Here is a 15,149-nt window from a genome sequence, read left to right on the forward strand (position 1 = left end):
TAGCCACTTACCTGCTTGAATGTGGCCTCAACAAGATTGGCTGGAAACATGTTCCTAGAAATGAACAAATAGAAGAATAATTTCTATGGAACTGAAACAAACTTATTTTTACTGTGTGTTGGGTCTGCCATGATAAATCAGTTCTTTTCCCTCCTGGAGAGCAAGGGCTGGGCAGATGCAGAGGATGCCACTCTCTCCCACCGTGCCATACAGCTGTGCCTGGCTGAGCACAGCTCAACAGAGACAACTCCTCAGAACTAAAGTTCTGAGACTTGCTTCCAAACACCTGGGGTGAGACCCAGGAGCTCTGGCTGCAGATTCTGGCTCTGCCACAGTCTCCATGTTGTGACTGGGGTGACATAATTGCTATGATTCCCTTCCCCATCTGCTGACTGGGGGGATGAATATTCTTCTATTCCATATTTTGTCTTCCCTGCTTAGATAATGAGCTGTTCAAAACAGTCAGAGATGTATTCTTGAGACCTCTGGGTGCTGTAATCAATCTACTGTGGCACTTCTAAATACTCCTGTGCTAATTTATAGACTGTAGTACCCCTGGTACATTTTCATTGCTAAAATTGCAAGTTATGTAGACTTTGCACTGGTTTGGTCAAGAACAGTTTGCTTTTCAAAAAGAGGATCTCATTCCTGATTCAAAGAATTGAGATTAGAGCTGTACAGGGCTCAATTTTATTTTGATAAAGTTCTGAGGCTTTAGAACCTGAATGAGGCCATCTTCATCTTTGATGGTGGCTTCTTCATCTTTGCTTGCAGCTGAGCTACAGAGGAAGGCAATGACCCAACACTGAGACTGCAGGGAGACCAGTAGATCTTTAATTCCAAAAGGGACTCTTTTTGTCACCTCTTCTGACTTTCTGTGTATCTCACTGTATAACATTTCACACAATTATATCCGGAGCTAATTTATAACTTCAGTTTGGGATGGATACTACCTTGAAGACAGCCGATCCTAATTTGAAATGGAAAGCACTCCCTCTACAGGTTTCAAAGAGGAATCAGTATAATTGGGAAAAAAAATTGCTAGAAAGTCATACATGTCCATGCAGCATTTGGGAATCAAGACTTGTGTGATGATTCTAATGGGAACATTTTCAGGACTGATTTATTTCCAACCCTAAGCTTATGAACCTTGGGGCAGAAGACAATGACAGTCTATGACCCAATTATCTTCTTTCATATACCTGTATTTATGCAAGGAGAAACTCCTGAATTCTCCAACAAAATGACTTTTAATTCAAAGTCCTTCTTAAACCCCAAGACAGGCTAACACTCAAATATATGTAAAACACCTATTCTCAATTCCAAAGAGGGTTGCTGTGTACATGGACATTTAGAAGAATGCTGAACCGGAGACATTTTCCAGAGCTGCTTTCCTCTCTGCAGCAGCAGCACATACTTGTTGCTAATGGAGTCACTGTGCAGCACTGGCTTAGAAAACAGGATTTTTTTTTCTATTTTAAGTGCTCATAACATGGTATTATGGTCACACTTAAAAGTATGAGCTAGATTCTGCATCAGTAGCATCAATCACTGAGAGCAATTGCTACAAAGCAGTAATTAATTATCATTTTTAGGGAGAACCATGGGAGAAAAATTTAATTAAGTGATAACTGTACTGCCTAATGATTGAAACAGAAGACTGAACATGAGAGGGACATGTTGATCTGCTGCTTGAGAGCAGATGAGTCTCATAAAGGCATTGGATTGTCTCTGCAGACTGTCCATGAAGCTGCTGCTTCTCTGGTTCAAATGTCAAATGTGTAGCCAAAACAAGACACAGACAAGAGGCAGCTGTGCATCCTTTCCCCATCAGGGGCAGGCACAACCTTCTGCCTGAGCCCTGGGGCTTGACTGACACAGGGAACCAACTGAGGAACAGCTGGATGGAGCAGGGCCTGGGAAGATGGAGTGGATGTTTATAGCAAGGGGAAGCACTGGACAGTAAATGTGGTTACTGCTTTATTGTGCCTCATAAGGGACTTCTGCTTCCACATTGTTAAAGGCTTCATTAATATTCATTTGTCTTTGTTTTGTGATTTGAGATGCTGGGCTGAAAGGTGCTATGGGAGTGCTCAGTGTGATGGTTGTGCTCTGACCTTCTGTGTGAATGTGAAATGTTCTGAAAGCAGAGATCCACGTGGAGATTCCAGCACAGCTCTGAATATGCACCTCACGTATGAGCTGTGGCTTTACACAGAAACAGGAATTTAATTGCTGATGATTTCCACTTTCTCCCTCATAGTCCTAATTAGTAGAATTAAGAACAATTAAGACTGCTTGAGAAAGGAAATATCATATGGTTAGTAGCTAGATTAAATGTTAGACAAATTTGTAGAGGATTAAAGCATTTTGTTTCTTTATCATTCTTTATCCTGCAGGAATTACAACTACCTGCTTAATACTAGATGCTGGAATTCCCCCAATATTTTTTAATAAATTATGCACTGTGATCCAGTCTTTGAGACTAGCCTTACCAAAGATACACAATTTATCTGGTGAAAGGATGACCTGAATGTGTTTGCCAGAGCCTCAGCTTATTTTTATTTTAAGCTGGTTTACTTGGATTGAGAAAATCCAGTATTAGCGAAAATTAAGTTTTGTTAATTAAAAACATTTAAGAGAGCAGTTGGTGAATGAGAACTTTAATGGACTAAAAACAAAAAATGAGAAGAAAGAATTGAACTGCCACCTAAAGATGGAAGGTGACTGGGAGGGTTTCTTGGTTCTGTCAGGCCTTTTCAGAAACACTTCTTGCTTGAGGGGTGTGTTTTGCTGCACATTGATAATTCCAGCCATGAGCTGGATGTTTAGCAAGGACCTCCTGGGAATGGTTCAGAACAAGAGACTGAAGGGAGTGTGATATGGAGAATTTGACTTTTTAGTATGGAACTGGGATGGGGAGGGCTGGCTGGATCCTCACAAGGTCCTTGGGATAGCCCTCCTGTGGTCTCCTGCCCACTGAGCCTGAGTCCCAGGGAACGCTATGGAGTGGGAACTTTAGTCTGGCTTAAAACCCAGACATGTGCATTTGCCCAAACATATGACAAAATGAATGGCAGAATGTTTTAGCCTGTCCATCTCTGCCCACCTCTGTTCCAAGCACCCAGCCTGCCACCAGATTGTTCCCTGCAGATCTCTATGAACTTTACTGCAGCTCTGGATGAGATCCAGGTGTACCCACATGGGTCTGGTCCCAGGATCTTAAGGTGAGGCTGTGTCTCTACTCAGACACTGTGTCTATTACTGATGTACACTGAATTAAAAACACTGCCAGCATTTACAAAGGAGTGATTCAACGTGAGCTCATCATTGCTGTCAGCACCTATAAATACTCTTGGTTTTGTTCAATTAAGAAAGCCAAGCAGGTGAAACACTTCTGAAGTTCCAGCATTGCTTGCAGATTGCTTACAAGACACAGGTCACAAAATAAGAGTGCAGGAAACTTAATGTGATCTGGGATTCATTTCTCTAGCACAAGCAACATTGTCTCTAACCTCAGTGGCTCAGTTCAGCATTCCTAGCAGAAATAATTTCACATAAGAGTAGGGAATTAAACCTACTGCATAACAGTGACAGAGTCTGGTTTAAAACATAGATAAATTTAGGTCTGAGACAAGGATATTGTTGTAAAACAGAAACAGAAGACATAGGCTTTCTGATTACATAAAAAATTAACAGCTGAATACTGCCTGCCCTGAGGAATAACATTTCCCAGAGCATCTTCTGCCTCAGGAACTCTGCCAGATAGAGCAGGAGTATTCAGCTGAGGCTAGAAGGGTGAATGTGCATGAAGCTTCAATATCAGCTCAGTGAACCTTCTACAGAGCTGAGCTACTGAGCCGCAGCTGGCACAGCGAGCCTGGCCTGCCCTTGCTGTGACAGCAGCACATATGCACAAGTGACCTACTAATCACCATCTTTGACTACAGCCTGCTGTGATGCACAGGCTGCTGCATTCCATGAGCAAATTTTGGAGCCCTTCCCTAATTCTGCATGGGATAAGAGGATTCAGATGTAGATGTATTGAATTAGGAATGTGTATGTACATGTAATACGAGACAACTATGGCAACATATGTTCTGCACTTTGGTAGTCATGGATTTTGAGGAAATCCTAAAGACTTGTATGAAGTGAAGGCAGCACCTGGTCTAAGCAGCAGGTCTGAGGCTGCAGCTTCCCATTAGACAGAGGACAAATCAGCATCTTGCCAAAAGTGGCAGGTCCTCTTCCCTTCCCATTGTCTCCCAGCAACTGACCTATGAATTGAGTTGATTGGTTTTGTTCCTCTAATTTCAGCTGCTTTAGGAAGCTGAATTGTGTTAGGCAGCCATTCTTCAGCACTGCCCCCAGGATGTGGGAGCCCTCTTGTCTTTTTAGAAGGTGCTTGGCTCTGAGAACCACAGTCCACACTGACACAGAGAGCAGCACTGTTAGATTGTGTCACTGTGACATTGTTAACTGAACTGTCCAGAGAACATGAGCCTGCAGCTGCTGGGACAGCTCGTTTCACATCCCCTGGATAACTTCTGTTAGAAATAACAGGCCAGATTCTGGTTTCAGTAATGCTACTGAATGTCTGGTATACTCATTCTGAGTCCTGACCACAGTGTCATTAACTCAAAGCATTCAGCTTTTGCAGATCCTTTCAGTCAGAAATGAGGCCAGCGGCTCTAGCGCAGGACAGCCACAGGTACGGCAGATGTTGTTTCCTTGACTTAGAACACCCCTTCCCTCTGGCACTCTGTGCTCTGCAGCCCCAATCTGGTTTTGCTCTCAGACTTTGATGTTATCAGCACCTAATCCCTGCCACAGCAGACAGTCTGGCTGCAGTCTCCCACGCTGGGGAATTAAAGCCACCAGACTGGGGGTTTTGCTACATATGTGTCCTCATAATATTTATTGGCCTATATTTGCGCTAGGCATAAAGCAGCTTTGGATGCTCTGCTCTCAAATTTGAGCAAGCGTAGCTGAGCTTGCAAGAACATTGTTTGAAGGCTGGAAATTTGGCAGTATTCTAATATTTAAGTGTTTTGAGACCTTACCCTGTCACTATATACAGCAAGGGTATGGAGAGCAAAACTGGAGCCTGAATGGTTTGAATGAGAGCTGTAAAGTTTCCAAGTTGTTCAAGAATGAACAGCACTCTAGCTCCTATTTACTATAGGCTGAGGTCATTCTCATTTCAGGACATTATCTTAATCTCAAGAATTTGTCATGTTGTCTGCATGAATTCATCATCAGCTGTGTAGACTCCTCACTACTGTTACATATGAGCCACAAATCCTGTCTTTAGTCATACACCTGATACCTTCCTGCTGGTGTCAGGGGCTCCAGCAGGATTTGCACTGCTAAAAGCAAGGGCAAAATTTAATCCAGAAAGACCAAAAAACCAGCCTATAACAGGGACCATGTGAGAAACATCAGTAGTCACCTCCAGTGACTCATCTCATTTCTCAGTATCAATCACACTACCTCCTGCTAAAAGGACCAAAGAAGGCTTTTGCAGAATTAATGAGGCACTAAAATCCTCATTATTGGGATAAAAAATACTTAGAGAATGCAAAAATCACTAATCAGGTCTAAGTTACTTTGTCTTGCTTTGTTGTTTTTTGGTTTTTTTTCAAAGATCAGAGCAGAACTCATTTATGGAATCATTTTGTCAAATGTGGACTTTTTATCTGTCCTGAGGGCTGCATGGCATTTCAGTTCCAGTAAGAGATCTGAACTTTCACTTCCTCTGAAAGAAAAGGTCCTGACAAAGCCCCAACAGGGCTTTGGCTGTCTGAAAGTGGAAGCACAAGTACATCACAGCTTTAGGCATCTTGAAAAGGCTGAATTATACCAAAGGTAACATGACAGGCCCAACATATTTCCACTGTGATTCCAGCAAGGCAAGTTATTCCATTGAAAGTGTATGTTTACACTGGAAGAGGTCCAGACCAATTGTCAGGAGGATGGACAACAAATTTCCCTGCAAGGTCAAAGCTTTCCTAGTGCAGTGTTTCCTAGTTTCCTAGTGTAATTCCTGGCCCTTGTGCACCTCTCCCTCTGTGACTAAAGCCTGACCAGAGAGCAGAATTTGCTTCATAGCCCATCTCCTCAGAATGGTTTTCATCATGGAATTATCTATATTCCATGTTGGATTCATTTTGTGCCAAATAGAGACCCCACATTTAGAGGCTTGAGAGTTCTTTGTAAATGCTTAAGGTTGGGGCTCCTGTGGAGATTAAAGTCTTAAAAATTAACCAGAAACAAAGACCTGGGTCCAGTGCAGAACATTTCTGGTATAAAGCTGGTTTTGTGAGACAAAAAAGCCCTGGCAATCTGAAAAGAGTGGAAAATGGTACTTTGCCATAGGGGACAGATAAATATTTCTATCACAGTACACAGTAGCTTTTGGCAAAAGATACATTAATCTACAGCATAGTTATTTTTAAACGTTCTTAGTTTAAACCTGGATCATCTAATGCACTTTAAAATATCTTACTGTGTCTACATACAATTCAGTCTTCAGTTGTAAACTTCTAAAGGTGTGATTCCTGATTCTGCACAGCCTGGACTTTTTCCACACTACAATAGATCCTGGGTTTTTCCTGCCCTATTTTCAAGAAACACAATTTCAATAATATAAACTATAGCCCTTAGCTTGAAAAAAAGGAAAGGAAGTGATTTTAAAAAGTGCTCAGGATTCCCATGAAAACATAAATCCTCTACAGTGTTTATATCCTCTTCTAACTCTTACTGGTATAAAAATAAAGCCTCTCTTGGTTAAGCCAAATTGATTTTCTGGGTACCTGCTATTAAATTGGATGCAATCCTGAATATTCAGTGGTAAAGTGCTCTGATTTCTCTTTCCAGTAAACAGAAATGTACAAATTTATTTGTTATGGGTCAAGGTGTGATTTGATCCTGTCTGCCTTCACTGGATTGGTGTATTTGGGGCTTTTGAGCTGAATAAGTTTATGATACCACGCTGTCTTGTTAGACTTGAGAAAAACCAATAATGTATATGAACCTTGCACCTGCTGCTGCCCAGATCTGCAGTCAGCCTGCTATAAAACAGAAGGGGGAACCCAGTTTGGCTGGGACTTTGCTTGTTTGTTTTATTTCATAAGCCAAATTTTATTTCCCTTGGTGACAAATGCAGGTGGCATGATTTCAGTTGCAGCAAAATCTCCCCTTCTAAATCAAAGGTAACAGATGTCATGGAAATATTAACTACTAATGTCAACAATGTCATCCAGGTTTGTCCTCAGCTTATAGGCATTTTCTGTTTTCCTAGTCAGGTGATTATGCTACAAGAGTAAACATAATATTTTAAGTTGAACACTATTCCTGTAAGTATGCCTCTTTTTGTCCTTTTGAATAAAACACTAAAAATCTGAATTACTTGAAAAAAATTGTATCCTGCCTTTCTCAATTTCTTAACTCATAAAAGGCTACTAAAATGTCACTCTTATTTTTGGGGACAAACTATAAAGTTAATTTCAGTAATTCCCACAGGAAGAAGAAGGCAGAGATGTTTGTTGATTCATTGCTACTGAGGTGCCCCAAAGTCCTACAAGAACCCTATCAGGTTTTGTATGAGCAGGGAATATTTCTTCTGGCCCCACAGAATTTTCTGAAAGTCCTCAGTGAAGTAATTTCTTTTCCATGTGTTTTGGTTCCCTAGCTGTAAGAAAGGAAAATGGTCCTTGCCTGCCTCACAGAAGGCAGATACTCTCATGATACTGCACATCATGAGAATGAATCCATAAAAATTCATAAAGCACCAGGTGCTTAAAGACAACATGATCCTTAGCCTGAGGATTATATAGAGCTTTAAATGGAACAAAATATACTTTCATAGGCCCTGCAGTGCTTGCAGCAGAAACCTTGAATAAAATGAGGGCAGATTTGTACATCTGTCTCAATGCAGCAATGAAGTGGTGGCTAAAGAGAGAATCATCTTCAGAACAGCATCTCCTGCACAGCTTCAGAGTTACAGCTGCCTCCTGAGCTGGTCCTTAGTCCATTCAATAGAGAGGAGGATGTTCTGCAAGGGGAGGTTCCTGCACAGGAACCACCTGGCTAAATGAGCATCTTCCACAGGCAGCAGAAAATTCCTTCCCCCAGTCTCCTGGGGTTCTCTTTCAAGTACAGCTGTTTAGAGTGGCAAAAAAAAAAGAAAAAAAGCTTGAAGCATGGATGCAATTTTTGAGGCATGAAATTCAGAATGTTGATGAGATTATGTATTTCTCAGCTGATGTGAAGTTTAGAGCTATTTCAGAATTATACACCACAGTGCCACTGTTATCTCCTCACCAAATCATTGTTGTTTGGGTTTTTTGTTTGGTTGGTTGTTTTTACCTAGTGGACAAATATACAGAGGAAATGCCATCTACAAAATAATGTAAAATAATAATAATAATAATGTGGTTTTTGATTAGTGTTGCAAGTGTTTAGGATAACCACAAGGGTCTGCACTAGTTTTTTGGTTTCATTTTTTGCTGATTCAGTATATTTTTTAATTTCCAATTAAAACCACTTCTAAAAGCAAAAATCTCACACAAAAATTCAAGATATTAAATTTCTAGCAACATCTTTCTTGCCAAAAATTCTAGACTTGACAATGTCATATATAACATCACAAGAAATAATAATGTTTTTCATCATTTCAAAGTGGCTTCAAACCTGAAATAATTGAAGGTGAATACAGGTATCCCCATGCCAAGATTCATGCTTTTAAAATAAACCCCGCAGTAATGTCACATATATCACCTCTCCACTTGTACATTTAGCATTCTTCATTTGCAGGATACCAGATGTTTCCTGTGTAAACTTCTGGGCACATATGCAATTGATAAATGGAGAGGAAATTAATGAATTGAGAAGATAAGCCAATCTGGGCTGAAAAGGATGGTTTCCAGCTGTGAATGGAAGTGATTTATCATTGAGCTAAAGGATCAGCTTTTCTAGCTCAAACCAGCAGATACATCATTACATTTAATCCAGACTTCCACACAGATATTTAAGAGTCTTGCAACTGACTGCAGCAGAGCCAGAATTTCACCCATATTGTTTGCCTAGGCTGAAAGCCCATTCCCCACAGTTCTGTTGTTATTATTTATTTATTTGGTACGTGTGGTTATTTCTATAGCAGAGGAATAAAAACCATCTGTTTGTGCTCACAGGATAGAAAGATTGCAGCTGTGGCTGCTGCTTAGCACAGCAAAAGGAGACTGAGCTTTATTCTCTCTTTTTAACCTTTGGTAATGAGAGGGGCTTGTTGACCTTGTCATTGTTGACACCTGGCCAAAACAGTGAAGAATTTAAGGTTTTGCAGACTAGAAGCACATGGCTGCTTGGAAACTTGAATACCTGAAATGTGCACACAAGTTATTAAGATTTGCTTGGGTAAATGTTTGTAGAAAGGAAAATTATAGAAGATACTTGCAAATTTTTAGATCAGGACATGTTTTTTGATCTGCAGTGAGGCTCAGTGGAATAAAGTGTTCCCAAATCTCACCAGAACACCCCTGGTGTCCAGGGAGCAGCCAGGCAGAGGTGAAGAGATGAGATTGTAACTCAGGTCTCAGTCTTTTATTGCAAACACAATAGAAAATTTTGATTTTGGAAACCCAGATTACTTTCCATCTAACTCATCTCCATGACAAGACTACTCTGAATCTCTAAAGGCAGCTGGGCTGGTGTGAATGAAAGGGAATGAGAACCTGTGGTAAGGGAACCCCTTCCCAGACAGAGCTGTAAGGTCCATTGGGATATATCTTTGCACTGTGTGCCTCTGTGCCTTTCATTGTCTCAGGATGAGGCTTTAGAAACAGCTCAGTGCACTAGAAATGGTTCCCAAACACTGCCACTATGAAGACCATCATTAAGATCACATTTTTTTTTAGATTCTTTCTTACTTCTTATACTACTCTGTCTTACTAAGTGATTCAAAGCTCCTGTAAATTGCTCTTGGTGTAGGAATTACAGTCCTTTGTGCAGCAGAAACAGAATAATGTGACTTAACCTGATGTCACAAACAGCCGTGGGAATTCCACTGCACATCCATCCATCATGGCAAAGTCACTGGAAAGATACAGATGGGTATCTTCCCAATGCAGATGAAGATGATGGTCTTGTAAAAAGCTACAAAAGAGATTGTTCTCTGCTGCTGCTCTGTGATTAAAATAATTTGGCCCATTCTCACAAACACATTGATAAAATACAGGTGGTCTGGCTAAATGCAACTTTGAGGAGAAAAAAAGGTAAGCTTCTCCTCCCAGCTCCTTCTGATTTGAAGTCCAAGTAGGTCTAATTAAAATACTTCATGTGCTCATATGCTGTTAGGGTCAGGAATTTTGGTTTTTGAAAGACAAACTGTGAAACATTTTTAATTCCAGTAAGTTGAATTCCAAAGAGAATTCTCTGTGCTACAGATACACACTTGGCCTGAAAGCCCTTGACCAATGAAGTATTAGATCAGCACCTTGAGGAATTACAAAGGCAAAACTTGGTCTCTCTGCATGAGTAAAATAAATCCTAGGCACAGAATATGTTCAGTCAACAAACTAATCCCACTTTCAGCGCCTGAAATATTGGGACAAAAAGGGATTTCAGGCAAGGCCATCAGATTCCAGCAATGCCCTAATGCTGCTCTGAAAGAATGTGGTTTTTGCCCAACAAAATAAATAAGAAAAAGCCCCAAAGCAAAAAAAACCCAAAAAGAACAGAGCAGTGGTCTTTCTAATTGTGTCCATTATCTCCAAATTTGCATGATTTTGCAGTTATACAATATTATTTTGCTATAATAAAATATGCTATTGAAATAGCACTTTCAAGAATTATTTCCTGAAAAATGTGTTTCATCCCTTTATTTAAGTTTTTTGCCTATTGCAACTGGCTACTCTTATTTAAATGGACATTCCCTTTTAATGGAATGCTGCTCCCTTGACCCTAATAATGGATTTGAAGGTGAGGTGCACAGGCTGTATGGAGTGCTGTGGGGTATAAAAGACCTGCTCCATTGTTATTGGTTGGTGGCCATTCATTTAAATTTTACGTGAAACAGCCAGTATAAACATCTGATAACTTGAAAATTATCTTCTGAAATTTACTTTTTTCTCAGTCTCAACATAATATTTATCCTTAGATTCAGAACTTGGGCTCAAGCCACAGTTCTTCCTGCAGTTCTGCACGAAATGCTGCCTTCAGAAAGCGGAAAGAATGGATGTCGTTACCGGATTAAGTCCAGCAGTGCATCTGCAGAGCTCATGATGGGCTTTCCACCCTCCTCAGTGCTCTCCTTCTGTGCTGCTCCACCAGGGTGGATAATGGAGACCATAATTATTCCCACAACCACAGCCACAAATGTTGTCCACAGGTAGTAAGTGACGGTTATGATTCCCAAACGACTGGAAGTCTTGGCATCCAGGGCTGCGAGCCCAGACATCAAGCTGTGGGAAGAAAACACAGCACAAATTGTATCTCTTGCCTTACATTAACGCAGCTGAAAGCCTAATTTCTGAATTATTCCAGCCTGCCTGCTTCTCTTACAGCTGATTCTACATTTCAGTGTTTTAATAAGCTTGCCAGTAACACTAAAGCTGCAGTCTCTGTGTCTGAAGGGGTGTTCTCCAATTACAAGCTCAGGCTGCACATGTGGGGACTGGATCCTACTGACTCTTCCCTGAAATTCCAGGGACAGTTTTACACTAGTTACACATGTGATGGCTCAGTTCACAGGAGCAGTGGCAATAGTTATTAAAACTCTGTGTGTCATACTTTACACATGATTTACAGAGTAATAAAATACTTCAGGTTTGAATGGACCTCTGAAGAAAATCTAATCAACCCACTCACCCCTTCAAGTGAGGACACAATTTTAAAATAAAAACACTATGGGGAAATTTTGTCATATAGTCAATTCTTTACCTAAAAGAATAACATATTTTTCTTTCTAAATCAATTCAAAACACAATGTATTTTTACTTTACCAGGGGGCACATTGGGAGCAGACTGTAATTCAGTGTGCCTCCAGTCTAAATGGGGACAGTGGATGGGATTCAATGGAAACACCTCCATGGAAAGTGTGGCTGCCCAGTTGGGAGTAATGAACATGCTGTGATCTCTTCATCCTTTTCATAGAATCAGAGAATAAAAGAGTTGTATAATCATAGAATATTCTGAGTTGGAAGGGACCCATCAGGATCTTTCCTCTTCAGCTTCCTGCCCAGCACTGCCAGAGCATCACCAGTGTCCACCCTCTTGCTTGTACAGTTTGCCTGTGCCAAGCCATACAACTCTCTATTTGAGATTTAGCTCCCACTGACCCTCTTGTACAGGCAAATTATACAGGGCACTCTTTGGCCCCTGAGGTTTCTTTGCTCTGACATAGACCTTGATGCAGTTTCCAAGTGACCTGAGTCTGAGGTTTGATTTTCCACTGACAGCAGTGTTGTTTGGGGCTTTAAATTGAGATTTAACTTTGGATGATTATCTGTGAACTCTCCTAAACATATATGTCAGGAAAAGTACAGGTAAAATAAAATACCACATTATTTGGTGTGTCCAGCTTTCTCATCAAAACAGACCTGTTTATCAGGCCTGTTCTCATATATATTTACTAAGCTGCACCTCCTTGAATAAGATCTCCTTGACCTCACACTGCTGAGAGAGGTTGTCTAGAGCCAATGCTAAAGTGCAGCTTAACCTTTATAGTAGATTTGATGAAATCAAATGGGTGGATTTAGTGTTCAGGTTCCAGCTATCCACTAGATTAATTAAGAAAATGTATTGCTTTTCTGCATTGCCAATCTCTCATCTAGCATGGGTTTTGTTAACACTATACAAGCAAGGGTGCACTGGAGTTTGGATAATTTAGAAAATGAGCATCTCAGTAACTCTCACACTTGTAAAAATTGTTCTTTGCTTTTATTTATCATTGGATTTGATAAAAATCTCACCTTTCTGTGTGTCTGCAAAGTGCACAAGTGTACAAACACAGCACTACATAGTGAAAATACAGTAGTAGGAATGCTACTTTGTTCCTCTCCTCATCCAAGGACATTTTCCTTGGATGAGTCCGTGCAGAAGATTAAGTATTCTAAAACACTTTTTTAATAAAACAGTTCAGTTAAATATATTTATCTCAAATTAATGTAACAGTTTTCTGTTAAAAACCCTGTGTTGTTATTAGATTTTCAGGACTGAACCCTTCTCTCAGGCTGAGGTTCCACAGACCATTGAGCCAGTTTGACAGCTTATTGCTGCACAGAGTAGATACCTATATTGTACTAGAGTACAGCACTGTTCCACCCCCCACATTCCCAGGGGGAAAAAAAGAATAAAATCGGGTTGATTTTTAACCAGTTGGATGTTTTTCATGGTAACAGTTTTTAGGCTTCTTTATAGATACATGGTGCAGGGTGGTGACAGCAGTGGTGTGAAGGGCTGACTGCAGAGCTGTAACTTGTAGGCAGAGCAGTTCCTGGGAGAGGGCACCCAAGGAGACAGTTCATTCCCCTCCCTGGTACTTCCCTGAAGCCACTGCCACTGTGGGAAGCCACATTGTTCTTGTCCTTGATGCCTCTGGGCCATGTTGGTTCTACAGAACAATGGAGGGATGAACCCTCTCTTGATTGCTCTCCTAAGAAGTATTTCCAGAAGTACTTAGAGACAAAAATCCTAATTAAATATGTCCAGTGGTTCAGGTGAGTTTAGGGTTATTACCTCAGCCTCAAGATGCAGGGCCTTAGGATTTGGGAGAAGGTTGTTCAGCTGGAATCTAATCTTACCTTGGCTCATAGGTGGCAAATCCTGAGGGGGCTAATAATGAGATTGCTCTGTCTTGGGGATATTCATTAACAAGATCATCATCTGTAATGAGATTATCCTGTCACCAGATAAAGTCATGCTCAGTTCATGCTGTGATGAGAAAGTCATCAAAAGTAATTAACTATGGAGGAGCAACAGGGTAACTGTGATGTGACAGAAGCATGAACAGAGGTCTGGGCTCAGACAAAACATGTGTTCTCCATGGCCTGCAGTGCTCAGGAAGGGACCACTGGAACCAGTTCTCCAAAGGCTGGGGAGTAACAGTGGTCATGTCATTTTAGGCAATAGCTCAGAATCATTTCAGAAAGAAATGTCTGTAACTAGGATGAAACAGTTATCACTCATTCACTATTTTTTGTTTGACTTCATGTGTTCGATATCAGAAGGAACAAGACAAAAGACACAAAGATTAAGAGACATAGTGGTCATCACAGTTGTTGTACAAAGCAAGTAATCACAGTCACATCACAGCAGTTTATTACTGTTGATCTCTAGAATTCTAACATTCACACAATGTAGCCAAAGGATGACAAGAAAAAGTATTCTAACTTCCTAGGGAACAGGAGGGCCAGGAGGAAAAAGCTTCCAGCTAGTTAAACTAAACATGATACAGCCAGTCACTGTATCATGCTCAGGTCCTCCCTCTAAGTCTAATTTTCATCAGAGACTCTTGGCTACATAAAAACTTCCTGAAGAGTTTCACAGGAGATTCTTCTAAACCAGAACAAAGCTATTCTCATGGCTTCCACTGCTAGACTCTCATGAAACACACTGGAATGGAAAACAGTGTATCTTTAATTCTTGTCAAACCTAAGAATCTGATTGGCCTCAAAAGAACAGGGCAGATGTTTGATTCATAGATTGAAATCATTGAGATGCTGTGTAGTTAAGCAGCTTCCCTACGTGTGATTCATGTGTAGCTTCCATAGTGTGTTTTAATGATTGCCAAATGGACAAAACAAGATTAAGACAATAAAAACCAATCTGCATATTTTCTAAATAATTACTGTACATCTCACTCCTTTAATCAGTCTGTGAAAAAAAATCCACAAAATTGTAATTTAATGTTCAGAGACCATTTCTTAGCTTGTATAGAAAAAAACTTGTCAAGCCTAAAGGGAAGGGGAAGATATCTTCAATTCTAGGAATTAAATGTGACTAATTAAAAAGGTAAAGTCAGTTTCTACATTGTTTAAAGTATTTGTAATTGTTCAAACCAAAGAATCGAGTACTAAGTTTCACATCTGTTTTGAGAGAAATCTGTGTAAAACCCCCAAAACTAAAATAGAATTTTTGATGTAAATAAG

At 40.4% G+C, this 15,149-nt stretch overlaps 2 protein-coding genes and 1 long non-coding RNA gene across 10 annotated transcripts in view; 1 reads left to right on the top strand and 2 right to left on the bottom strand.

The window, feature by feature from the left end:
* Window positions 1–15,149, top strand: part of CPT2 (carnitine palmitoyltransferase 2) — a 65,432-nt gene that overhangs the window by 31,075 nt on the left and 19,208 nt on the right. The window lies entirely within an intron of this gene.
* SLC1A7 (solute carrier family 1 member 7) overlaps window positions 1–15,149 on the bottom strand; it is a 50,720-nt gene that overhangs the window by 22,442 nt on the left and 13,129 nt on the right. For both annotated transcript variants that reach the window (XM_086842172.1, XM_023932402.2), the window contains 2 exons: window positions 11,247–11,462; window positions 12–54 (listed from right to left, as the gene is read on the bottom strand). In XM_086842172.1, coding sequence (XP_086698298.1) covers window positions 12–54; window positions 11,247–11,462 — 259 coding nt within the window. The remainder of the gene's footprint in view (window positions 1–11; window positions 55–11,246; window positions 11,463–15,149) is intronic.
* LOC147651743 (uncharacterized) lies at window positions 4,298–9,233 on the bottom strand. 2 transcript variants are annotated; one of them, XR_015273912.1, is made up of 2 exons: window positions 8,695–9,233; window positions 4,298–8,163 (listed from the first exon to the last, which is right to left on the bottom strand). It is a non-coding gene; the product is annotated as an uncharacterized LOC147651743 (long non-coding RNA). The 2 variants fall into 2 exon arrangements; XR_015273913.1 differs by having other exon boundaries at window positions 8,782–9,204.

Source organism: Cyanistes caeruleus, chromosome 9, assembly GCF_971803275.1.
Source record: "Cyanistes caeruleus chromosome 9, bCyaCae1.hap1.1, whole genome shotgun sequence".
NCBI lineage: Eukaryota > Metazoa > Chordata > Aves > Passeriformes > Paridae > Cyanistes > Cyanistes caeruleus.